The 26,165-nt window shown below is 33.6% G+C and overlaps 1 protein-coding gene across 5 annotated transcripts in view; it reads right to left on the bottom strand.

The window, feature by feature from the left end:
- Positions 1-12,814: 12,814 nt before the first annotated feature.
- The window catches only part of LOC129002185 (PHD finger protein 20-like), a 105,563-nt gene continuing 92,212 nt past the window's right edge, over positions 12,815-26,165 (bottom strand). For 3 of the 5 annotated variants that reach the window (XM_054429807.1, XM_054429806.1, XM_054429808.1), the window contains 10 exons: positions 25,275-25,399; positions 23,364-23,482; positions 22,684-22,848; positions 19,869-19,979; positions 17,976-18,163; positions 17,578-17,744; positions 16,604-16,741; positions 15,809-15,903; positions 14,431-14,559; positions 12,815-14,011 (listed from right to left, as the gene is read on the bottom strand). In XM_054429807.1, the coding sequence (XP_054285782.1) occupies positions 13,890-14,011; positions 14,431-14,559; positions 15,809-15,903; positions 16,604-16,741; positions 17,578-17,744; positions 17,976-18,163; positions 19,869-19,979; positions 22,684-22,848; positions 23,364-23,482; positions 25,275-25,399 (1,359 nt within the window). In that variant the 3' untranslated portion in view covers positions 12,815-13,889. The remainder of the gene's footprint in view (positions 14,012-14,430; positions 14,560-15,808; positions 15,904-16,603; positions 16,742-17,577; positions 17,745-17,975; positions 18,164-19,868; positions 19,980-22,683; positions 22,849-23,363; positions 23,483-25,274; positions 25,400-26,165) is intronic. The other 2 variants (XM_054429809.1, XM_054429810.1) reach the window with 2 other exon arrangements.

The raw sequence follows: 26,165 nt of genomic DNA, 5'->3' as shown, positions 1-26,165 counted from the left end.
TTTGCGAAGGTTTATATATAATAGTTTTGCCAGCATATCTGCAAATATGCAAACTAATTGCTGCTCTTAATCTTAATATAAGAAGGTTTCAACTGACTACTATAAGATCCCCGTGCGTAGAACGGGCACACAGCTAGTACTATATTGAAAAGATGTAAGATTTAAATTTAAGCTTGATTTTGCAAGTTTGTGATTTAGTGAAATTTGATGACCTTTATTTGTGAACTTTTTTGCTATTTAGTGTATAAATAATGTTTTTTCTTAAAAACTCAAATAGGTACACTAAAGGTTTTCGAACAGTAAATTATTTAGACAAATAAAAAAAATTCAAATATTTAATCTCTAACACAACGCTCGAGGGAAATCTTGTGGAATGTCATAAACAAACCTCAATGGACCATCGGTTTATACAAGCTATATGCATATTCAGCCAAGGAAATATTTAATGTTTTCCTGTATATTGTTAATACATCAATTGGCGTTTTTACCTTGTGGGAAGTTTTGTTTGAATAATCTATATGAATGGGTCGAACCCCAATATGCTCAACAACAATTACATTCTAAAACTAGTGTATGAATCCTCTAAGTAGTTATATTTTTGCAATAACCTAACATGACTTATTATAACTAATGTTATTTAAATAGGAAATGATTATGGCAATATTAATTAGATATTTCAGTGAAAATCCAATCAGGCAAAATAAATTCGCTTAGTTAGGTTTGCTGTGGTGGGGTTATTTTTTTTTTGTCATTACCGATTGAACTTTCTTGAGTGATATTTGAATCAATAGGCCTATCTGTGTTGGTTATTAATCAGTAATTAACCATGCTTATGTTTATATAGTAAAACCCCATTTTGACTCTATCAAAATAATTAATTTTCTTCAAGAAGTACCATTTAAAATATTAAATACCCCTGCCGCAGGAAACCTACAGACTAAGCGAATTTCCATTTTCCTGAATTGATAGTACAACTAGATCTATTTAAATAACATTACCTTGAATGAGTACCTAGGTTTGCTGTAACAGGGAGGCTAATAAAGTGTGTTTTCTATTAAAATATTAATATCTTAGTTTAAAATAAATAAATTTGCCAAGTGTGTATGCATAAACAAGCAAACTACAACATTTTACAATATTCTCCATAAGAATGACAAGGAAATTTTAAATTTATATTTTTTTTAATTTTCTCCGTAACCAATAACCGCACATTCAATATAGTAAATTATTTTTTAAGCTCTTTAAAATAGTATAGAGAGAAATTGGGAAATTTAGTATTTTGTTGGTAAAAATGATAAAATCCCATATTTACCCTATAAAACCCCGTTCTCATTGTCTGATCATGCTGGTTCACGAACCCATTCAAGTTTATTCCGCCTTACACATTCAAACCAAATTTCATCAAAATCGAACAAAAATTACTCAAGTTATAGTATATGTATAAAAATTTGAACGAATAGTGTTTTTGGCCTCTGGGGGCATCAAAATGAAAAAGTAATAGGTTCCGGGCTCAATTCTTACCATGAGACCTAAGGTAATAGCTACTTCCCTATAGGGAAATTCGCTCAAATAATACAAATGGTGTTCAATACAAAATTAATTAATTTTCTAAAATAGCTTATAACCAAGCTAGCTGTCAAAACAACGCTTTTATCAAAGATGTAAAATATTAAAACACAATAACCTCACACTCCAGGGAAATCTTGTCGATAATCTGAAATAAATCTTTAAAGCCTCGGTATTTCTATTTAGGGTGGATTGATAAAAGGGATATTGTTTGTATTCAGAGTTATTTAGATTTTCTAAAGAAAACGTATAGTATTTTATTTCATTTTTAATAATATTTTTTTTAATTATCTAGTCATATTATGTAAAAAATATTACTAATTTCAATTAAAGCTTATAACAGAAAAGGTATCGAATCACTATTGTGTGAATGTTTTAAATGTCAAACTTTACAATTAAACCGTTATTTTCCGTTATTTACATTCCTTAAATTTTAAGCAATGGAATTTTGTGAGGTGACCCCAAGAGTAAGCCGACTGTCCGAAATACAAAGGACCATTAATTATTCATGGAGAACAAAACCTAAATTGTGGACGTGACATAAGGTGAAGCAAGCGAGTGAAACTTTAACAATTGTTATATTATGTGTGAACAACGCTGAGCTACCTTGTACAAAGATATTCATGTCCAGCGATGCAGATATTCATGACTGCTGTGTTGTGTTGTGTTATTCCAGCTTCTCGCTGTATCAGGACAATGGCTGAGGAACACTGAGTACTGACATTTTCAAAATACCAAGAGCTTTAAAGATGTAGTTTTGGTAATGAATATTTTATGTTGCAGTAATTTTTATTGAACTGTATTTCAATGCTGAACAACCAAACAATTACTTTACTTTTGATACTTTATTTTGATTTTAATTTGAGCAACAATTAAATTTTTGACTAGATACAAACAGGTTATGATCAAAAATATAACCAGTAGGCCTATGGGTTGTTTTGAAATTTTGTTCCGGCTTTAACCATGACATTGACATTAATATATACTATAAAGTTGGACTGCGTAGGCCTACGACTGAATACAATTAAATTGTACCATAGGGGGTTGTTATATAAAATATAAGTGAAATAACAGTGTTATAACATAGTATGACTAAAGACAGGGCGTCAACAAAAAATGTTTCATGACTTTGGGACATGATTCCTCATACAATAAAAAAGAAAAAAAAATCATGTAAAGGAACATCCGAAAATATATGTTTATTTAGATACACGCAATTAAAAAAAAATTTTATCTTTAAATTTGTCAAGCTATCCTTATGAAACGTTAAAAGTCAAGAGACTTGCGTTACCCAAAAGATTAAGTTGGCCTAATTTGAAATTTAAAAATGGCCTACCGTTTTGATATTAATACCCCAAAGTACATAGCCATTGCCAATTGTATGAATAAATGTTAGAATGCATTTATTTAGTATTTTAAGTTTCTTACTAAACAAAACCAGGATCAAAAAGATCGAATAACAAATGGCTGAAATATTATGGGTTTTTAGTTGAAAAATAAGTTGTAAATTTCAAACATATTTTCATATAAGATTGTTTTTCTTTTTGTATGATAAATCATGTCCCAAAGTCCTAAAACCTGCCTTTGTTGTTGTTGTTTTTTTTTTTGCACCCTATATGTTTGAACTGTGTTTTTAAGAATATGTCGCTGCAATGAGTGAGTTAATACCTATAGACAATACACTCTTACTTGTTTTAATGAATTGGTAGTATTCTAAAGAATATAAGGGGTGTTTAAGAATAAGAAAGATACTTTAGGTTCATATCAGGATGATGAACTGCATGAGTAGGAGGTAATCGACTTTGAATCGAGTTTCAATCAAACACTTTTGTCAAACTCTCCAACAATCTGAAATATTGCGTGTTATATAAGTCCCATTCAAACTATTTTTGGTTCAACACTCTTTATTAATTAACTTAATATTTAAATTTATCATCTACATAGTATATAAAATCCAATACATTTCTGTTTGTCTGTCCTTTATAAACTTGTACCAGGAGACAGAGCTTTGCTCGGATTCAATAAAATAAAATTTATTAAATAAGTTAATTATAGAATCGAAACTTTTACAAACTTTCTCATTTCCCAGTAGCATTTGGATAGTTTCGTTGTGTATCTTTACAGATAGATAGTTGTGTAGAAACGATAGCACGGTCATTGACTATAGTTTTATATAGTCAATGACACGGTATTTCAATTTTTGTAAAATTGTCCGCCTGCAATGTAGGTGCATAATGCTTATTCAATGATATCCCTCGCCCGCCGACATGGCGACCTCGTAAGTTTGAAGGATTTCAGACTTCACTGCGCTGACGTTCTTCCAAACGTCGACCTGCGATTCGTCAACTCTCCTGCTCAAAATGATCAGCCAATTGATGATATTCTCGGCCATAAGATCTGAAATTTATTTCTCTACTTTCATTCTTCGATGCGTGACTTGGCCGAGGTTCTGAAACATCTGGTGATCTGGTGAGCTGGTTGGATCTGGTTCGGTTGTAGACAAAGTGGTAAAATTTGTTTCTCGATGATTGATTTACCTTCTCTCCCTTGCAAGATTATTCTGTAAATATTTCCTCTTCGGAGGTCCCCGTTTCATTTTCAATCTCGAAAATTGACCTTGGAAGCAATAAACCAACTAAACTTTTCTTCAAAATGTTTAGTCCGAACCTTTGACCATCAATACAACGTTGTATTAATAGTCTAAGGTCCAAACTAATGCAGTTATTTTTGTTTACACTTAAAATCAAATTATGACAGCAAAAATAGCTTACTGACAGCAATTTTACTGTCGCTACCAAAACAAAAGGTGTTACCAATAACGGGCCGATAACATGGGCACTTTCAAGGGCTGTAGGGCAGAAACCGGATTTTTACCAGCATTGTGACCGACTCCAATTGATTTCTCGTGGCCAAATACCCCATACTCAACGAAAAGATCAAAAATCCTCGCGCGAAAATAAAAGTTTGCCCATACACGCGCTTGTTTTTTTTAATATATTGATAGGATAGGATAGGATCAAATTGTCTATTTTATATACACTTAACGCTTACATATTTTTATGTCCACTAAGATTGCTGTCTTATTTATATTTACATACTGACCTAGGCTCTGGCATCTCAACTTTAAAATTGCAATATTAAGTTTCCAACTTTGTTTATTACGTTTATTAAATCTATGATGGTTTCATGGAATAAATAAAAATATGTAAAACCATATAAATAATTGCAATTCCATCCGATTTTGGAGCAGCTTTAAAATGGTTTCTTAAGTCTAGGTTATTACCATATACGTTATGAGGGAAACCCAAGAGTAATCTAACGGTTTTAAATACAAAGGACATATAATTATTCATATATAGAAAACAAAACCTGAACTGCAGAGGTTGTTTTTTGTTTTTTTAAAACCTATTTTTTGAACTAAAGTTAAAAAAAACCCCTAGTTTGACTAAATGCTCTTTAGTGTCATCCAAAACCAGGGTAAAGCAACCAATATCCAAAGTAATATGCCAAAGTGTGTTACAATTTAATTTATTCACATGTTTTTGACTCCTATTGGATCGAGTGAAGTAAAAGCTTCTCATAAGAGTACCTGTTCCGGACCATTGTTGAGATATTTTATATCGTCTCTTGTGTGCTTGCCCCTAGGTTGTAATACTTCTCATACAAGGATTTCTTTATTAAATCCGACTCAAAATTATACCCTAGAGCTGCAAACCCAAAAAAGTGTTCCTACAAAAAATATCTCGTTTCTCTGAATTTTTACCTTCAAGCACACAAAGTAATAGACTTATTGTTGTTACAATTGATGTCAATAGAGGTAATGAAATTTCTTAAATAAAGTGCTGGTGCTTTATCTGAGCTTGTAACAGGGTGAGTTTATCTACTCTGACAAATTTACACAATTACCATTAATGTGAAACCCCCTAATTCGACCAAATTTTCTTTGATCTAATTCAATCCGCTTTCAAAAGAGTAAATTAAATTATGAACAAAATGTTATAAAATTAAAATAAGTATAGTTATTTAACTCAGTTTCTTGCCAAAGAGGAGTTGTGCCAATTTCTGATTCTGATAATTTAAATTGCACTTTGTAGAGCCCCTATTAGGCAATAATATGTTTCTACAATATAAGATTACAATACTGTGATTATATTTTACAAACGTATTAAAAAAAAAAAAAAATGTTGTCCAGGCATGGTAATATCTTGTTTATTCACCCACAGCAATGAAAAATGGCTCATTCCCTTCAGGAGGAATCTGTTAAAATCTAACGTATTTGATTTTATGTCGTTTAGACCCTCAACTTGTTTGTCCTTAACTTTAAATATTATTTTAATACAATAATTTACCCTCCATAAAATATACCCAAAACTAGTCGTAGTCATTTAAGAATTCAAGATTTCTTATGAAGAACAAAAGTAAAATATAAAAGGAATGTGAAAGTTTTATCCCAGAAAGAAACTGTCTAACAGTAACATGATCTTCATAGCTCCAACCCAAGGCGTCTGGGGTCCTTTCTCATATATCTGCTGTTTGTCTACATCTTTTGTTTAGTAAATGATTTTGCCGAAATATGATGATTCAGACGATGATGATGATATCTCTGTAGATAGTATGATGATATCTCTCGCTCTCACAGCAATATTCTGATCATAATATGTCAACATACGGCCCCGAGGGATGATCAGAATATTTCCGCGATCATGGAAGACGATAATGTCCACACGACCGCAAGAAGCAGTCAGAATTTTGTCGCGATCGCAGAAGACGATGATGATTTCCACACGACTGCGGGATAGGCCTATGATTAACATTTCGACACAATCGCGGGAGACGATTACAATGTCTTCACGACCGCGGGAGACGATTGGGATGTCTACAGGACCGTGCGAGATAAAATAATAATGTCTACACGGCCAAATAAGGGATTATCCCAGAATTTTACCGCGATTGCGCAAGACGATGATAATTTCCACACGACCACGGGAAAAGATAAGAATTTTGCCTCATTTGTGGCAGACCGGGAAACGATTACTTGTCTACACGGCTGCGAGGAATTGTCAGAAGTTACTGTGATTGCATGCAAATACAACCACCAATTTTTTTTATTTTCAATTTTTTTGCGCCCACAAAAAAACCATATTACCTCGCACCCTAGGCACCTGCCTACCGTGCCTATTCGGTAAATCGGCCCTGATTTTCCATTAGGATGACAAATCTCAATGGTAAAATGTAAAATATAATAGCAACAGCATACATAGGAACAAAAGTACCATGATTTAACAAACGCCTTTTGTCAAAAACCACTAAGATATTTATGTACTGCTGAACAGAGAATAATTGTCAGCTAAAGTGACAAAACCCAAAGTTGGATATTACTCATGAAGACCTCACATGATAGGCATAGTTTGTTATTTTGTTGAGACAACTTGGTACTAATACAGTTGAACTGACATGTGAATGGTGTGATTATTGTTAATCTGGAAAATAGTCAATAGTAATAGATGTATACTCAGTGTTTTTTTTTTATTTCTAACCTCCAAGACTTTTAAAATACACCCGATTCTAGACAACTCTGACAAAATGGTGTGTTTACTACTCTGAAGAATTTATAAGATTTCATTTCACTGGCCATAGTAAAATTACCTTATTTAGAGGAGGGCATATTGAAAAACTAATATTTTTCCTGGGAAAATGTTTAATCTAAAGATTTTTGATTCAAGCATGCGGTAGATATAGTTGGCAGGTTTAGGATTTCCTTTCCTAGAGGAAAATCATAAACCTGAGAGAAAATAAAAGTTTGTGCTCTTTATGAACGTTATATAGATATGACAACATATGAACAGATATTTTAGAACATTATTGATCTTAGAATTTTGTTTAACAACGATAAAATGACCAAATCCAAAAAGGTTTCTATAAAATCACAGAAATTCATTAGACAAAATAACAAGATTGAGGTAAACAAGCCATGAAATTGAATTAACCTTTGGCTCTGTCTCAAAGGTAGCAAAAATCTGCTCTGAGAACATCTTCATGCTGAAAATATTCTCAGATGTGATTTCTTTAGGTTTCCCCATTGGTGACATAATTTTTTAGATACCGTAGTTAAATATTTATTTTGAAACAATTTCAAAAACTAAATTAATAACAAATTTGCAACAATTTCTGGCGAAATCAAACCCTTTTGGTAGTATTAATCTGGTGAGAACTATTGTCCTAATACTATTGCATTTTGTGTAGTCCTACTGTAAGATTTGTTTCAATTAACTAACTCATAGGCCTGAAAATATTTAAAAAATACTGTACTTATATAAACATGTCTTTTGATAAGGAAGTTTGGATTTCAATGTTTCATACATTTTTGGAACTTGTTTTAAATAAGGTGCCACAATAAAATTATTAGTTTACAATAATAATAATTATTATCATAATTAATATTGATCCAAGAAATTTTTGCAACACAGTGGTAGCATATAATATAAGATATTTACCTATATTTTAAAAGATTAAATTAGCTATTTTTGTGAGTACAGTAGACTCCCTCATTTCCGGACTCCTCGGGACCGAGGCCAGTCCGGATAACGGGTTTTCCGGTTAAACCGACGTCCCAAAATCTCATTAAAACGGACCGTTTAAATGCATACTCTATACATCTGACTTAAAATTAGGAGAGCATTGTATTTAGACACGTAATCACTGGTCTCAAATCTTTCCCACGAGAACAGTCATTTCAGTACCGCCCAATTCCTGCCGGTCTACTCAGGTTAAACCGATGTGCTGATAAAAATTATCCGGATGTCACTTCTACCGAGTGTGGTAAGGTTAAGCCAATGTCCAGTTAAAAGGTGTCCGGATAAGAGGGAGTCTACTGTACTTGTTTTTTTTATCTTCAGTAAATTAATGAACTACTAAATATTAAAACACCAATCTTGAGTATTTTTAGTACGTTACTTAAAAACTAGATTAATAAGTTATTAAACTAACCCTGCTTAATTTATAACAAATTTGAATTTTGAGAGCTGAGTGGATGACACTTATCGTCAACATCAATAAACTATTTCTAATTTTTGGAGCTAAAAAGCAAGTGAGTTAAACTAAACCTTAACACTGCTTGGCAATTTAATTTTTCATTTCAATTTATGACAAAATAGGCATCTTATTTATTTTAAAAACTTTAAATAACATACAGTATTATCTTTTCAATCATTTATTTCCAAATACTTCAAATTTACTAAGCTTATTAGAGCGTACAAAGAACAATTCACAAAAAGCTATCGGTTTCAAACATCTGCTTGGTAACTGGCAGAGATGGACTTATTGAAAGAAATGTCACAGAATAGAAGATATGATGTCAAACAGGGGGAGAGAGAGGACGGGGAAACCAACCGAAATATTGGTTTACATCTCGCAGACCTTGTCATTCTCTTTCACTTTTATGTTTTCACACAACTAATTCTACATCAAAGAAAATGTTTTCAAATTCTGACAAAAAATACACTGTCAAAATACATGGAAGCAAAAAGTCCTGGATTGTAAAATTTTGTTAATTAATTAATTAAGGTAGAGCTACGAAAATTGAAACAAAGTTACTTGGAATAGAAACATTTTAAAGCAATCAGTGGTATGCTACCTCCTCAGAGGAACAGCTGCAAACACAAGTTAAAATTGAAAAAAGTTACAGCATTTAAAAGACATCTTGAATTTAGAAATTTGCCAATAAATAAGAATGTGGTAAAATTTCAAATTCAAGACGTTTTTGAGCAGCTGCAATTTTATGGTTTTCGGCATTGTATTCCACTCAAAATGACTTTTCATTTGATGAGCATATCAACCTGCTTACATTTAAGATTATATTTTGATTCTTAGCAGGCCATTCCCCTGAGGAGGTAATGTATCACTGAATAATGTGTTAAAATGTTTTTTTAATAGGAGGGAAATTTTTAATTTTTTTGGGGGGAGGGAGAGAGCTGGTCTTGTGGTTAGAGCGCGGGACTTTGGTCCAAGAGGTCCCGGGTTCAATTCCCGCTAAATCACCAATGGATTTGATCAAAGTGATAATGCCACAAACCCTAGGTCTAGCCTGAAGTAATGTGAAAAACAATCCCAGGCTCGTACCTAGCGTCCTAGGAAAAAAAATTTTAATGATTTTTTAATAGGATTGCTAAGCTAAGACCTTACATTATCAATTTATTATACAGGGTGTTTTTTTTTAACTTGCATCTTTATTTATGTAAAAACCGTAATAGATAGAAATATGCAGTTGGCGAGAATCATCTATTGATGTAGGTGGCACAATTTTTTTTAATTCAACGTTACATTCACATTCCCCCCCCTTTCCCCCCTGCCCCCAACTTAATTTTTTAAATAGCAAGGTACCCCTTGTGACATATCAAATAAAAGAGCACAAAAAAAGAAAATGTCTAATGAAAAAAAATTGAAAATCGGTTCATAAATTTGTGAGATAATCCCCCCCCCCTTTCCCCTACCCATAACTTGTTTTTTAATAGCAAGGTACCCGCCCTTGTGACTTATCAAATAAAAAAATAATTTCACCAAACATTTTCTTTTTTCATGCTCTTTCATTTGATATGTCACAGGGGGTACCTTGCTATTAAAAAAAAATTAAGTTCCGGGGGAGGGGGGGGAAATATCTCGCAAATTTATGAACCGATTTTCAATTTTTTTTTCATCAAACATTTTCTTTTTTGTGCTCTTTTATTTGATATGTCACAAGGGGTACCTTGCTATTTAAAAAAATTAAGTTGGGGGCAGGGGGGAAAGGGGGGGAATGTGAATGTAACGTTGAATTCAAAACAATTGGGCCCCCTACGTCAATAGATGATCCCCGCAAACTGCATATTTCTATCTATTGCGGTTTTTACATAAATAAAGATGCAAGTTTTTAAAAAAACACCCTGTATACTGTATAAGCAATCCAGAGGCTAAAATGATTGATAAAATGATATTGTTTCCAGGAACTGAGCCATCACAATGTCGCAATGTCACGTCTGATGTTATTTTTGTATATACACATGTAGTTGATCTGATGCTCTGCCCAGAAGTTTGGTAGGTTTTGTGAAACCCGTCGGGCTCAGTCCGGGCTGAAATATGCTCTCGGAGCAGAAGGACTGCGTCATTCCTTCAGAATGTTGATTTTAGTAGTAGCATTGACTATTGGATTGATAGTCAAAGGTAGTAGTATGGTTTTGTTTATTTTGGAACTTTTTTTTCCAGTGTCTTTGTAAATATGGAGTTTTAAGCTAACCGATTACGTCAGATGAGGTCTCTGATGAGGTCAGATGAGGTCCAAGCCCCTGATGGGAGGGATCCAGGTCACTGATACGAGAGGTGCCTGTTCCATGAAGATAGCTGCCATCTTGGGTCGGCGCAGTCAAACCTAAGGTAGTGCTATCCCCTCCACACCTACACCCCACACCCCTGAGCGTCTCTGTGTCTGGATGTCCTCAGAGCACCGCCCAGCATCAACTACCACCAACCGCCAACACTCTGCAAGTTCTTTTTTCTAAATATTATAACTGTCGTAGATAGCAAAAAAAGAGACTGAAAAGAACTGTGATAATATATTAACCCTAACATAAAACCTGCATTTGACATGTTAAATTTTGTTTACTGGGGCCCCCTAAATTTATTGAAATGTTAATTATTTGTTGTATTAATTACTTCTAGTGTAATTTGTTTATTTAATTGTAAGTTCAGGGTTGAAAAAAAAACTATTGTAAACTAAGGGAAAGATACGAGCTAAAACTTTTTTTGGCACTGGCTAAACTCGTGGCTGGAGAGATGTTGTATATGTTAAAAATGTGTCTGTGGTTTATTTGTTGTTTTTGCTCAATACAATACATTTTTTTTGCCTCTCAAGCAGTCTCTTTTTTTAACTTTCCTCCAAGGCTCTCCTTGTGTTTATGTAGGGATGTGAGCCGCCCCTTGCCTTGTTTTCGTGTGGGCACGCTTCCACAAGTTAGTTCGCCTGGGTGTGAGTGTGAGGTTTCATTCCAAGTTTGTAAGCTCTATTACCTAATTCTTTTTTGTTTTACTGTCCCAGGACTTTTTGCCACCTTATTTATTGGCACCAAAGTGAAAGCTAACTTTTGACTCCAAATTGTTCAGTGAATTCCCCATATTGTATTTTACACCATTTGAGTGTAGGGTTTTGGGGGGAGGTGAGGTTTGAATTGAAAACTTTGTAGTTTGTTTGAGTTTTTATGAAATATTTTTAAAACTATATGGTTTAGCGCAAAATATTTCATTAATACTGAAAAATAACCTATGATGAATTGCAAACAAGGATGTCCTCATCATAATCTTGTTAGGGTGAAGGTTTACAGAGTTACAAAAGCTTAAAAATGAACATTTTTTAAATAGTTTTAATACTTTAAAATTCTCGGAACAGCTAAATATAAAAAAAATAATGATAGAGCTACAAAACTTAGAATAAAGTCACTGGAGATAAAAATCTTTTCAACACATTATTCGGTGATACACTACGGACAGCCCGCCTAGAGTCAAAAGAAAATCTTTATCTACTCTGGAAAAACTGTAATGTTGACATTTAGTAGGAAATATCTGTTATCATACTAATATTATAAGTGAGAAAGTTTGGATGTATGGATGGATGGATGGATGGATGGATGAATGGATGGATATTTGTGACAAGTAACAAGTAAACACCAAAAATACTAAACCGACAGGTTTGAAATTTGGTATGATGATAGCTCACATTCCCAATTAACATATAGACATATTCTTATCTCAAAAATCCTTTTGGGCTTCGCCCTAGTGGCTCTGAAGTTTCCCAAGTTAACCTTAAGAGTATTCATATTTAAAAGGAATTAAAGGAATTAAAAACTTGTGCTGTTTCAACTAGGTAGCAACAAAAAGCTGTGCTACACAATGAGAACTTTTACTTTTTTCTATGGTTTAGGTGCAGTCGTAGAACATTATGACTATGATGATAGATTTTATATATATACTATAGCATACCGTATAAATTAAAAGAACCAAATTTTCTTAAACCGTGTCATCTCCCAAAACTGCAATAAGCATTTTAAACTTATATGCCAACTGCCAACCCCATACGAAGGACGGGTACTCAGCTAGTAAAGTATAACTTTAAAAGAAACATTGTAAAAATACTTTGTAACCTTTTGATTCCTTGACTTTTACTGTGCCTAAGATTGCTGGCATGCTCTCTATTGTTTGTATCCCTTTGCATCATTAATGAATGGGTACAAGAATAAAGATATCAAAATTTGTTTCAGACCTTTTTTTTTGCTTTATTGGTACATTTAATGTCACATATTATTTAGAAAACTATGCTTGGCTTTAATTTACAACACATATCACAATCCTGTTTTAAGTGACTGCTTTAACACCATATTGATATATTTCCTGTTAAAATCTACTAAATACATATTTTTTTTATTTTATATTATTCTGACATGTATCACTCTACGTTTCAAAGGGTGAGCCAAAGGTAATTACAGAGTTTTTGTGATGTCAAACTTGGAAAGGAGTTCTCTTTGGTTTACACTATGTACATTTGTTCAAAACTACAATTTCCCAATTCACCCACTTCCTAAACATTCTCAAACATTTAAAACTTTTAAAGAAAAACAATAATTAAATATTTCTTGACAAAATACAAGAAAAATAAAGTTACATATAATTGTACAAACCTACTCCAGATCTACAATTTTGATAGTGTTACTTTACAGTTAATCAGTTAGCTGAGTAGTTTTCAGAGTTAAATTAAAGACACTAGTAGTTTTTTCAATCCTATTAAAACAACAGTTCTCAAACAAACAAAAAACTGGTAGGCCTATATTTAAATAAATATTCCCTTTTGAGAGGAGGCAGAACTATTACTGGCTCTATACAAATACAAACACAAAAACTAAAATCCTGTTATAAGCAAAAATTATTTATAATCAATTCAGAAGTTTAAAGTCTTTGTTTAACATCTAGGACCAATGTTTGAACTGTGGTAACAGAAACCTGATTTAAAAAAGTAAAATATTAATCAAAGCAATCTCAATAAAATGCATTAGAACAATCATACTGGAAACAAATTAACATCCTGATGTGCTGTAACGAAATGAAACTTAAAACCAGAATCATATTTTTGAAAGCCTAATAATACTACCCAGAAACAGTTTAGAACAAAACATACCTTAAAAAACATACAACCAGTGCATTTCTCTACTGTTCAACTCCACATATTCACTCCATTTGCTACAAACACTACAAAAACGGTCAAACGACAAACAAATTAATATCTATTAATGTAAATTCTTGGTGATTCACATGTTCAACTCTGCAACCTCCTTCAGTGTGGAGAGATCTCTTAACAAAAGTTGCATCGTCTGCTTCATCCGAGCATCTGACACATCACTGGACAGTTCCGGATCTTCAGCCTCCAACACTGGAAAACGTTTAGGAAGTGAGAACTATTCATGCAGTGTTATGGAAATTTATGAAACGGCTGGTCCAACTTGATGATACAGTAATGCCTAAACATATTAATTTGATGGTTCAATAGTCGAGTAGTACATGGCGGTATCATAAGTTAGCTTTTCTTAACTCACAGGTTGAATTTAGTATTATTTTTTGGAAATCTGATGTTTTTGGTAATCCGACACACCTACCCAGATCAGTAAGTGTCGGATTATTGAGAGTCAACTATTATATTAGATCATTAACCTTCACACAAATAGCTTTAAAACTAAGTAATTTTCATAATGTGTTCAATTTTATTTATTCCATGCAATAACAAACACAAAATAATGATTCCAACAAAAATTGAGTTGGGCAATAGTTATAACAATTTACTAGTTGGCCTACCTGATAATGCGGCATCTATAGATGTCAGTCTATCCTCCACTTTAGTCTGATAGTCTTCTATGTGCTCCAGCAACCTTAGTCTACACTCCTTGGTGTCAATGGCTGCCTCAGGCTGAGGTCCTACCACATCTGTCAGAGAAAAGCAGCATTGTTGGTTTAAATTACACATATTATTCATAGTATGCTTAAAAGCTACAGGGCTAGAATGGGCTAATTAATTATGAAGTATACACGAAACTGATGACTCGCTTACTAACTAAGTAGCTGGCACCCCTTGCGAACTAAAACAACCTTGCTTTCAAGACACTTTGCGTTGAATTCTGGGTTATTTTATTTTCCTGATTAGTTTTTCTGTAATTAGAGTTGATCAAGATTCAGGAACTTTTCGTGATAACAGGCTTGGCTAGTTTACAATCTAAATTGCTCAAAAGCCAGCCAGTAGCGTGTTAAGACGCCAGCAATGTTAACATTTTCCAGTGATTTTTTTAAGTCGCTACAATGGGCTAGTTTACGAGCCAAAAGTAGTTGGTTGTGACTTATCAAACCTATTAATGTCCTTTTGACCTTGGTCCTTCCATCTCCTTCTTGTGTCATTCAGCTAAGTTGTAGTTTTCAATATGGTGTTCCTAAGTATTATTCCTTTTGATTATAGTGTTTTTATTTATTCTCCACACGTCCTGCCTACCTAAATCTACAGATGATTGCCATTAATGTCTGGATTTGTGTATATACAGTCCCTCAACTCTAGGTTTTTCCTAATTCTCTATCCATCCTTATCTTGAATTGACCCAGATACAGTAGAACGTTGATTATCCGAAGCCCGGTCATCCGAAACGTCGGTTAACCGAAAGGAAGAAAGAAGCAAAAATCAATAAAATCGCGCGCCAATCACGACTGGCCGTAGCACTACGCCACCGCACGGCTGCTAAGGCGGGAGGCGGGGCGGGCCTACGTGACAAAATTGTCGTGCGCTATGGCCGTGCGCGCCACTCCTACTCCCACTGACTCAGTCTCCGTCTCAATTCTCAGTCGACAGTGACAGTTCGTACGGGTTTCTATTGTACTGTTTCATTCTACACTGACTATGTCATCCAAACGTAAACACATAGTGCTTAGTGTTTCTGGTAAACTTAAGATATTGGAGCAGTTAAAAAGAGGTGCCAGTGGATCGAGTTTAGCTCGGGAATATGGAGTTGGAAATGCGACGATATCTGACATTAAAAGAAAATGACCGATCATCCGAAAAATTAGTTATCCGAACACCCCTAATCCCCAATTAATTCGGATAATCAACGTTCTTCTGTATTTTAGTCATTAGTCGATATAAAATGCATTTAACAATATTAAGCTAACTCTTAATAACTTATAATCAAGCTACCTGTTTTGATTTGTTCATTTTCATTTTTAACATCCGGGCTGTTGTCTTTCCAGCTTTTAGCCCACAAGTAGAGTTTTGGATGATCTTGCTTCATTCTGTAAATTACAAAGTTTACATCATGAAATAGTTGTAAATTAAATAATTTAATATGATATTAGTTTACACAATAAAAGAAAACGTATTAGACATTGTTGTAAGGATATGTCAGGCTTATCTGAATAGGAAAGTGGGACTTAGGTATTATACCGACCACACCTAATAATTACCTATATCCTAACTTAACATAACCTAATCTAAGGGTGGACTATGTTTTAGGTTAGGAAAATGTTGTTATTTAAACTAATTAAAATCTTATTTGGAAGTCAATTTATCGGTGTGGTCGGTATAATACCAAAGTACCAGGAAAGTATTCACTCTAGCACAGGAAACCAAAATATACATTGTACACAAAAGTTGGAATATTTTACTGTTACTGACAGAATTTTCAAACAGAGAAGGAATAAGTTGGGGTAAAGTCCTGTTCCTTATGGCAGAGTGAGCTCCTTCTTAATTAGTAGGGTCTTTCTGCTATAGTGTAATACTATTCACTATGTTTCTACTAAAGTACCATAGTCTGACAGAAAACTTCTACAACCGGTACTGAAGAAAGAGCAAGTAGCTACAAATATAATAAGCTAAATATAGTAAGCCTGTTGTTAAACCTTTCTATAACAAAATCCTTAAAACCCCTGGCCTAAAGCCATCTTTACCAAAAACATGTTTCCTAACTATAATCCTTCTGTCGGTAACACTCACGTGGCAATGTGTGTCTTGACATTGAGGCTGTGAATGACAGTCTCCAGCTGCAGCACAGAGGCTGACAAATCATGAGACTTCTTCAGCATCTGCTCCCTCTGTTCACTGACCACAGAGTCTTTCTTGCTGAATGAGAAACTGTAACCAGCAACATGTAGGCATCACATAGGAGTTTGGTTAGTGACATTTGGTGTCTTTGGATAGACTGAGAATTAAGATTGGACATTCTCTTCTTGCTCAAAGCTACAATTAAAACAAAGTTTCAGTACACTGTCAGGCTTTGCACTGATCAGACCATGGCAAGGGTTTGAGGTGTTTGAGGTTTGAGGTGGGTTTTTTGGGCGATTTCTGAAAACAACAGCCCAAGTGGTAGGTTAGTCTCATAAGTAGTAGTTTTAAAGCGGCGAGCCCTGACTATTTGTTTGAACGGTAGAGTATACCTTGAAGCAATTATTTAGCCTAAAAGATATGGGTTTCTCAGAATACGATAGAGATAATTTGAGTAAGTCGTCAGATAAGATATTAGCGTCTCAAACATCGGCGCTTCAATTTATATATCTGACAAATCTAAAATATTTTAGGTGTTAGGAAAGCTTTTTTCTTTAAAGGTTTGAGTTTCTTCTAATAAAAATGACACTGGCATAGTCAAAAGAAAAGAAAAACTAATGTGAGTTCATCTTGATATAAGGGATAGAAAAGCACCAAATAAAGAATGGTTTTTAAACTTATAGCAATGAAAATGCTTTAAAAATTATAAAAATGTTCAAACTAATTCTAAAGCTTACTGATGCTCTAAGGATTGAAAATACTAGGGACTCCAAAAGAAAGATGTGTTTATGCAGCTTAAACAATTGAGGATTTTCAAGTACCTAATCAAGTATAGATGGCAAAGTGGGTTATATTTCTAAAGACTTTCCAGGGGAGTGTGGAACACGCGTATCACTGATTATGATAAGGTTAGGAATGGGACATACCTGCTTAGTTTGCCCTCCTTGAGCCAGTCCTGGTTGTGGCAGTGGCGCATGGACTCTCTTTGACGAGCAGGATGCAGACAGATGTAGCAGACATACTTCTCAGGCACCTCTGCCTCCTCTTTGATATTGTTGCAATATCCGTGTTGCCAGCACAGGCACAAGTCACACTGAATCACACGACTACATATTACAAATAATGGTAAAGGAATAACAAGGTAAACTATCTTTGAATATGAATATTACCCTCCCTCAGATTAGTGGAACTTTCCCATGTTGAAGTGAGAATCTTAGAATCGATAAGTATATTTTATTTTTTGTTTTACAGACTTTTTACAAATCAATTCTAGATGAAAGTCACAAACAAATCTTCTTTTTCTATTCAACCAACCCATTTATACCTGTATCATGAGTCCGTCTTCCTCAGTAAAGCCACATGTGCAGTTGATTATCTCTTCTTTCCGCAGATTATCGCACAAGTCGCTCTCCTCTGCAGTCGCAGAAGTGGTTGCTGCAGTTTCAACAGTTAATGCTGGAGTCGCTTCAGTTGGTTCTGTCTTGGATGCAGCTTCTTCACTGCTGCTTATGCCTGAAAACAGTATAATTAAGTGTTATTGAGTTTTAGCCACCTAAACACATATTTAAATATGATAAATTTGTAAAAATAACCAGATTTATGTGTTCTGCAACGTTCCAGATCATATAAATGCAGGTATTTTCACAAAGTAGTATAATTAATTCAGAATAAAATGTCCCACAATTTATCATATTAAAATAAAAAATATATTCAAACAAAAATAATAAATTAAATGCCCTTCAACTCTTTTTAAGGTATTTTTTTTAAAGATAATATATCAAACACAAAGAGATATATTATTATTATACATTTTGTGTTCTTCGTCTTATGAGCTTTTTCATGTTATTATAAAAATTTTAGTTAAATTATTAGGCATGTAATTTTTGCAGCATTATTTTTTATCAGATAGTCAACTTCCATTTTATTTATATTCCCATAAAGAGAAAACATTTCACACCCATGTTAAAGTTTCAGCTAGTTTTAAACTTTAAAATCTTATTTTATTTTAATAACTAACATTATACTGCTGAAAAATACTGTTTTCATTTTACACATCAAACTTTTAAATATGGCAAACTGAAGAGGTGTTTTAACTATAGCATCTTTTATTAGTATTAGTATATGTCTCCATCAACTAAAATAAAAAATAATGGGTTTTTAAAAACTAAAGAGTAAAATGCAACTCAATGATCGAACTAAGGCAGATTTCAAAATTAAAATTATATTTTCAAAATATCTACAGCATCATCGAGGTAAATTTTATAAAACAATTTTATGTTTTTAGGAAAAAACATTTAGCTTGGATTAAATAAATATATAGGATGGAGAGGACACAGCTAACTCACCTGATGAAAGGTTGCAGAAGAGTCAAAGAACACATAAAATCACACACATCATAATAATACTTAATATTTCGCCTCTTTCAGAGGCTTCTTCAGAAGTAGGCCTAGATGGTAGTTACAAGAACAACAGTTTACAAGTCTCTTCTGTAACTACCGCTGTTGTTCTTGTAACTACCATCTAGGCCTACTTCTGAAGAAGCCTCTGAAAGAGGCGAAATATTAAGTATTATTATGTGTGTGATTTTATGTGTTCTTTGACTCTTCTGCAACCTTTCATCAGGTGAGTTAGCTGTGTCCTCTCCATCCTATATATTTATTTTATAAAACAATTTTAGCCTTATTAACCACAAACTGTGGTCACAAATGTAATCAGTGTTACCAATTAACTTTTGTTGCCATTAACTGGTTTTACAAGTGTACAATGCTTTGAAAAAGTTTTATGGTTTTATTTGAGATTAATTTTGTTATCATCTTCCTTACCAATGTATGCAGAAAAAAATCTGCATTCACTCCGTATGTAATAGTTTTTGACCAACACTATTTTCACTAACAACAATAGTTGACAAATATTTGTTTTTGCTATAGTCATCCTCTAAACTCGGATAGCATTCCTCATCAATCTACTCCTGTAGACGTCCTAAATTTGGACTTCCAGTGTTATTCGGGGGTATGAATTGTCTAGAAAGTTCCAGAACTAAAATTTTCTCAGCTAAGCTACCTAAACTCTTATCCCTTAAAATGCTTATTCAGCCACAGAGCTTCTTCCTTAGAATATAGCTAAAGAAACTATGATATTGCTGGAACATTTACTAAAATTGATGAGAAAATAATATCAAAAATGTAAATTTGATCTACCTTACTGAATATAATACTACCTTTTGGTTTCTTACTAATGTTATTTGCTGTTTTAAATTTCTTTACATGTCTTCTACTCTCGGTATTGTCAGTTTTATTGTTTTCCTCAACTGGTGCGACAACTACGCGTCCTGGAGGAAAAAATAAAACAAAACTTATTTAAACATGGTTAAAACATTAAAAATAAATAAAAATTATAAACAAATTTTAGTATTGTTGGGTTGATTGGTCAACAGATAAAAAGGAAAGGGGCAGAAATTCCAGAGGAATTAAGGAAATTAATGTCAATACTAAAAAAATTAATATTGGTCTAAGAAAAGATGGATGAGCAATGACCATCAGAAGAAACTGACTTAAATCGTGTAATGAAGTCATATAAAATAATAATAGTAGTGTGTTCTTTTTTATAGAAGTAGAATAAAATAAAATAAAAACTTATTTTAATATAAATACAATTGTATAAATAATGTTTTTTTTTTTTATTAGATAATGATTATTAATTAAAGTGACTTACAATTAACTAAATGTGACTTCATTTTTATTTGCAAAAATATTCTATTCATACATTATTAATGCATTATCCTTACACTGTGCTACTTGAAAATAAATTAATAAAAATACAACTATACGGTAAATTTCTTCAGTCAAAACATACGATTACAATTCACTAACAAGTTGTGAATTATAAAGCAAAATTCATAAGGTTGATAGTATCTTAATTTATTAAAATCCATTGTTGTAGCCCCGAAACTGCTATTTACACTAAACTAAGGTGAAGGTTATTTCTTTGTCTGAAGTTCCAAAATTATAGTTTGTACTTCAGTTACATATTATGTTTCGGTAGAACTGTTGTAGTACAGGAACATCAAAATCCACTTAATATAGCTTCGTCAGGTAGACATGTAGTTCACATTCACACGACGACACATGTATAAAGAAAGACACATACGGACGAATAAAAGACATTTAAATTTAGACCTACCGATTCTGATGACATTGTCGCGACCACGAGCAGGAACAGACTGCGAGGTGAGTCGAGTAGAATTATCTGCTCCTTTGTCTTCCTTATCAGTGTGCCGGTGGTCAGCGGTTGTAGATATGTTGTTTTTTTTTTTTTTTTTTTTTTTTTTTAGAAAGGCGTTAAAAATATAATTTAACTGGAACTGGAGTTTGTCGTTCAGGATGAAATTGTTCAAATTCTGGTTTTTTAGATGTTTATAAATTTTTAAACTCTTCTAGTCTTCTAGCACGTTCATTTTGGGGCTCTTATGGCAGTGGTGTAGAACTTTCAGACCGATGTTTATGTCATATAAATCATGATTATTGTCAATTAAGTGTTGGGCAAATGGCGACTTTTGGAGGTCTGTTTTTGGGTCTGGGACATTTAAACAGTCGTAGTGATTAAAATTATTCTACATGCATATACAAAATTAATTGTTCTGAGTGCCTGAGTTTTTATATCAGTTAAACAATATCGTTTGAATCGGTAGGCCCACATAAATGTCTTTTGTTCATCCGTATGTGTCATCGTGTATGTGTCGTTGTGAGTATGTGAACTACATGTCTACCTGACGAAGCTATAATAAGTGGATTTTGATGTTCCTTTACTAACAGTTCGACAAGAACCGAAACATGTAACTGAAGTACAAACTATAATTTTGGAACTGCAGACAAGGTAACAACATTCACCTTATTTTAGTCTTAATTTATAGATTTAAGTTAAATTTAAATTTAAGTTTCACAAACCTAACCCTACATTTTAAAAATCATTGAGTTAATCTCTCAAATATGGCTAATGCAGATAAAAATTAATGTGGTAGCTTTGACTATTATACAACTTCAGTATCCAATAGTCAATGGTTGTAGGTAAAAGAACAAAATAAGTTTTTCTTGGTTGTGGCCCTATGTGTAATATTTACAGTTTTTCTCAAAAGACATAAGAGTTTTAACTTAAGACAACTCAAAAAATTATTACAATATTTGTATTGCAATTTGAGTTGTAATAAAATAACAAAGTTGTAACATATTAATATACAGTGCTGTTGCAACAATATCCTACAAATATTAAATTAAATTATAAAATAAAGTAGGGACGGGACAGATTGTATTGAACTAATACAAACTCAAAACTCATAACTAATACAACAGTAATAAATTGAACTGTCGTAAATTTGTGAAAAATCCTGAAAAATGCAACAATAGTCGGGATTACGGCCAACTAGAGCATTGAAAAGTCCTTTCAAATCCATCCATCATTGGGGATTTCCATGCCTTTTTCCTATTTCCATGTCTTTCAATGGCCAGAATTTTTTTCCATGACTTTACATGACTATCCCAGACTTTCCACAATGTGGACACCCTGCTTTTATTTATTTATTTTATTCCAATGATAAGTTGTAGCCAGTTTCAGTGGGTCACTAACAGGTTGGGCTGATGTACATTACGGATGTCTGTTGAACAGGCCAAGTATTTAACCAAGCCAAACTGAATTAACAATTTATAAACTCAATGGCTCATCAACAGAATAGAAACATAGTAAAATTGAGTCACCAACTTGGTGCACTGATGTAAATCTCTGATTTGTCAAGGTCTGACTTAATAACCAAGTCCACTTTATAAGAGTGATAGAACGACTTACTGTAAGGTACAGTATATTTTATATCACATCAACTATCAACTAGCAAAAACTAAGAGAGAGAATATAATTTTAGGTTATAACATACTCTGTGAGTGGCTCATTTAACTCTCTTCTTTTTTAAATTAAAGAAATAGCTACAACTGGCCAAAATAGGCAATGGTTTTAGTGTCTGATCAGTTAGCCATGTAGCTGCTCACCTTTGCTGTCATGTGTTACATTAAGTTTCTCAAGAGATACCCGAGGCACCGGCGTCCGGTTGCGAGAGAACCTGTATCCGGAACTCGACGGACCAGGTGTACCAGCCCCTGAGCTGGTGGATGGGGTCGGCTCAGCTGCGACAGCTGCCTCTTCTTCCAGGGAGTCTGAAAAGTGTTTAGATTAATCTTTCAAATTGACTTGTTGATCAAATTGTTGCATCAATGTTAGCCTACATTTTTCAGAATAAATTACTAAACTTTGAACAAGTAATTGCTTGAATACATTTTAATTTTCAAGTTCTCATTTCCTCTCGCCTTTGCAACAGTAAACTTTCCTCCCTGATTAGGCTCCTCCTGGGAGGACCCTCCCCTGACCTGACTTGTTATTGGGGCGGGACAGAATAAACCTTCTATAGAAGCTCTATTGGACACTGCACAACTTATATGAGTGGATAGTATGTATAACTATTCAAGGCTGGAATGGAGAATAACACACAATCTGCCAGTAGGTCAAAGATTCAGAATATGAATCATAAATTCAGTGACTACCTCCTTTCCTTTGATGGTATTTCTGTGAGTATTTCTGCATCTTTATAGTATAAGCATAGCTGGTCTTTGATGGCTATGTGGTTTTGGTTTAAATGAGATATTATTTTATGTAATTTTAATATGAACAGCACCTGTGACTGCCTTGGATAGTTTGGGTTTCTTCAGCATCGGCTCCGACACTGTCCGCTTGCGAGGCCTCGACTTTGGTGTTTGAGAGCTTGAAGCTTCTTCGTCTGACTCTTCTTTTATTCTGTGGAAATACCAAGACTAGTCAAGTTTTGTAATGTGACCTTAAAGAATACGGGTCGCCGGAATTTTAACCCTCTGGAATTTTACCCCCTGGGCAAAGCTGACGTCACTATGACGTAGTAACCTGAGTGCTCAAAAGTTTGTTCGCGGGCGGAATTTACCCCCGCGGATTTGGAAGTATAATGAAAATAGAGGGTGATTAATTAGATTAGCAATAAAAACCGGAATTTTACCTCCTGTCCATATTACTAGCGTTTAGACAACTGAAGATGTATGGGCTGGATTTTTACCCCCAAAAATTTACCCTCCGGATTTTTACCCCCTGGAATTTAACCCCCTGGCCGGATATAGAAATTATTAAGAATGATTGATTTAAGAATGATTGTTTTCTTATTTCTGTTTTTATTTAATTTGTATAAATTGAATTGGAATTTGTTTTGGAAATTGTTTTTATAAATTTAATTGGAAACATTTTAAAAAAAGTAGCCTATCTTGATTTATTTATTTTGTAATCTCAACTAAGTAAACAGAATGCTCTGTTTAATTTTGATCATATTAACCAATATTTGGCTTCATGATTGAATCCTGATACTCTAATCTCAAAATTAAAATCAAAAACCTGTTCGATTAGTTGATGTTACAAATAAATTAAGATAGGCTCCTTAACAATAAAATGTTTCCTATTAAATTTCCAGGTGGTAAAATTCCGGGGGTAAAAATCCGGGCCGTACATTTTGAGCTGACCTCATGAAGGGGGTAAAAGTACAGGGGTAAAATTCCGGCCCGTACACTCTAGGTTTTTATAATTTGATGTGTTCTGATTAAATTAACAACCGTGAAAATATACGTTTAATTCCGCGGTTAACCCATCAAACTGATGTCGCAAATGGTTTGTGACATCACGTTTGCCGAGGGGGTAAAATTCCAGGGGCATAAAAATCCGCTACCCCAAGAATACATCTCCCAGAGCTAGAGTCTAGGCTGACTAAGAGAGACTGGAATAACCGAGGGACTGGTTTGAGTCTTCAGTTCCGCATTTATCGCTGCAGTCACCAATAGCTTACCATTACCCTCAAACCTCTGCTAATTTGTTCTGACTTTCTTTCAGAATTCGTAATAATTTACCCAAGTAAAATTGCCAAACGTTAGTTTAACTATGTTTATATGTAACTAATTTCATTACTCTTTAAAAGTCTGTTTTAATACCTGATATGCAAAAGATTAATCATAGAAAAGTTTGTTACAAACAAAGCATACATTAGCATGATAAATATTCAATGTGACGATGGTAGAGTAGAGAGTTTAAAAATTAGTTCTCTATATGTCTCTGTGTTGTGTATTGTCAATGCAGGAAATAGATGCGACCATAAACTTACAATAAATCTCACTACACATAATAAATGTAAAAAGAAGAAGCCTTTGGGGAAAATTATATTGATAATAACACGTGACAAACAATATTAATTTTTAACAATATTTATTAACAATATATTTTAGATTTGTTTGCAATCCTGAATTATGACATGTCTTATTTAAAACTACAGTATCAATAAACTCCGTCCTAAAGGATTTTTTCCAAACGAGGTGCTTAAATTGTTGCAGTATGAAACCATTGTAGACAATAACACCTTTACATATTGATCTGATAGTAATACCGGAAACACAACCTTTAATTCCTACGCTAGACTTCAAGGAATAAAGTTTTCTGATAAATTAGGCCACTATTATATTATTTAATAAAACTGATTTTCTACGCTTCTAAGAGATTTCAATCATAATCTAAATCCACTTACTTGACCTCCTTAGGTTTCTGGGGCTCAGCTATGGTTGGTTCAGGGGCTGGTGCAGCTGGGGGAGGGGGTCGAACTGGCAACAATGTCTTAATTGTAGGCTTACATTCTTTGTCTGAAATGGTGACCTGAAACACACATCCTGTGTAAATAAATACAGATCCAATCAAAATGTCTTCATTTCCAAAAAGCATACACAAGCAGAAAATCGTAATAAATTGATCCAATAACATAGAACTTTAAACTTAAACTTAGTCCTGTTCTGTTTTTTTTACCAAGCTGATAAGTTATATTCAGTTTTATTTTTTTTTTAGAAAATTAACTACTGCATAGTGCTCCCATAAAACTTGTTTTCCTTCATAAAGCTTCTCTTGCTCTATAACCTTTAAATCACCAATTCATAAAACCTACTTGGGGCCTGCTAACAGGGCCGCCTTGAGGGCGAAGCGAGCGGGGCGACCTTTTTTTGGAAGGTAAAAAATTTTTCGTTATCGGCAAACCGCAAACAAATATTTTACGGGAAACTCGTAAACATGTAATCAATGACAAAGACTATTTTAAAAAAAGGCAATCTATAGCTTTCGTTTTATTCATAAAACAAATAACTTTATTTAATATACAACTACTATTACTACTTTTACGTCAGGCATATGACTTGGTGGCAATACTATGAGTCCGAGACACACACACTGTGTTACCACACGCCCCACCTACACTTGCTTGTTTCTAACCTCAAAGCTCAAACTCTTACGTCAACTCATAGTCGTTTTGTGATGTCCATTGTGAGTCGTAAATTCAATGTTTTTAGTAATTTTGTTCAGTGTAGTTGTTATGTTTGTAAAAAATACTTGCAAAACGTTTGATATCGATATATTGGACATTGGGTCTATTGAC

This window comes from Macrosteles quadrilineatus, unplaced genomic scaffold, assembly GCF_028750875.1.
Source record: "Macrosteles quadrilineatus isolate MER2022 unplaced genomic scaffold, UCM_ALF_1.0 Scaffold_9__3_contigs__length_116548681, whole genome shotgun sequence".
NCBI classification, from domain to species: domain Eukaryota; kingdom Metazoa; phylum Arthropoda; class Insecta; order Hemiptera; family Cicadellidae; genus Macrosteles; species Macrosteles quadrilineatus.
The sequence above is the reverse complement of the archived record's forward strand: the minus strand, read 5'-3'. Positions and strand labels throughout refer to the sequence as shown.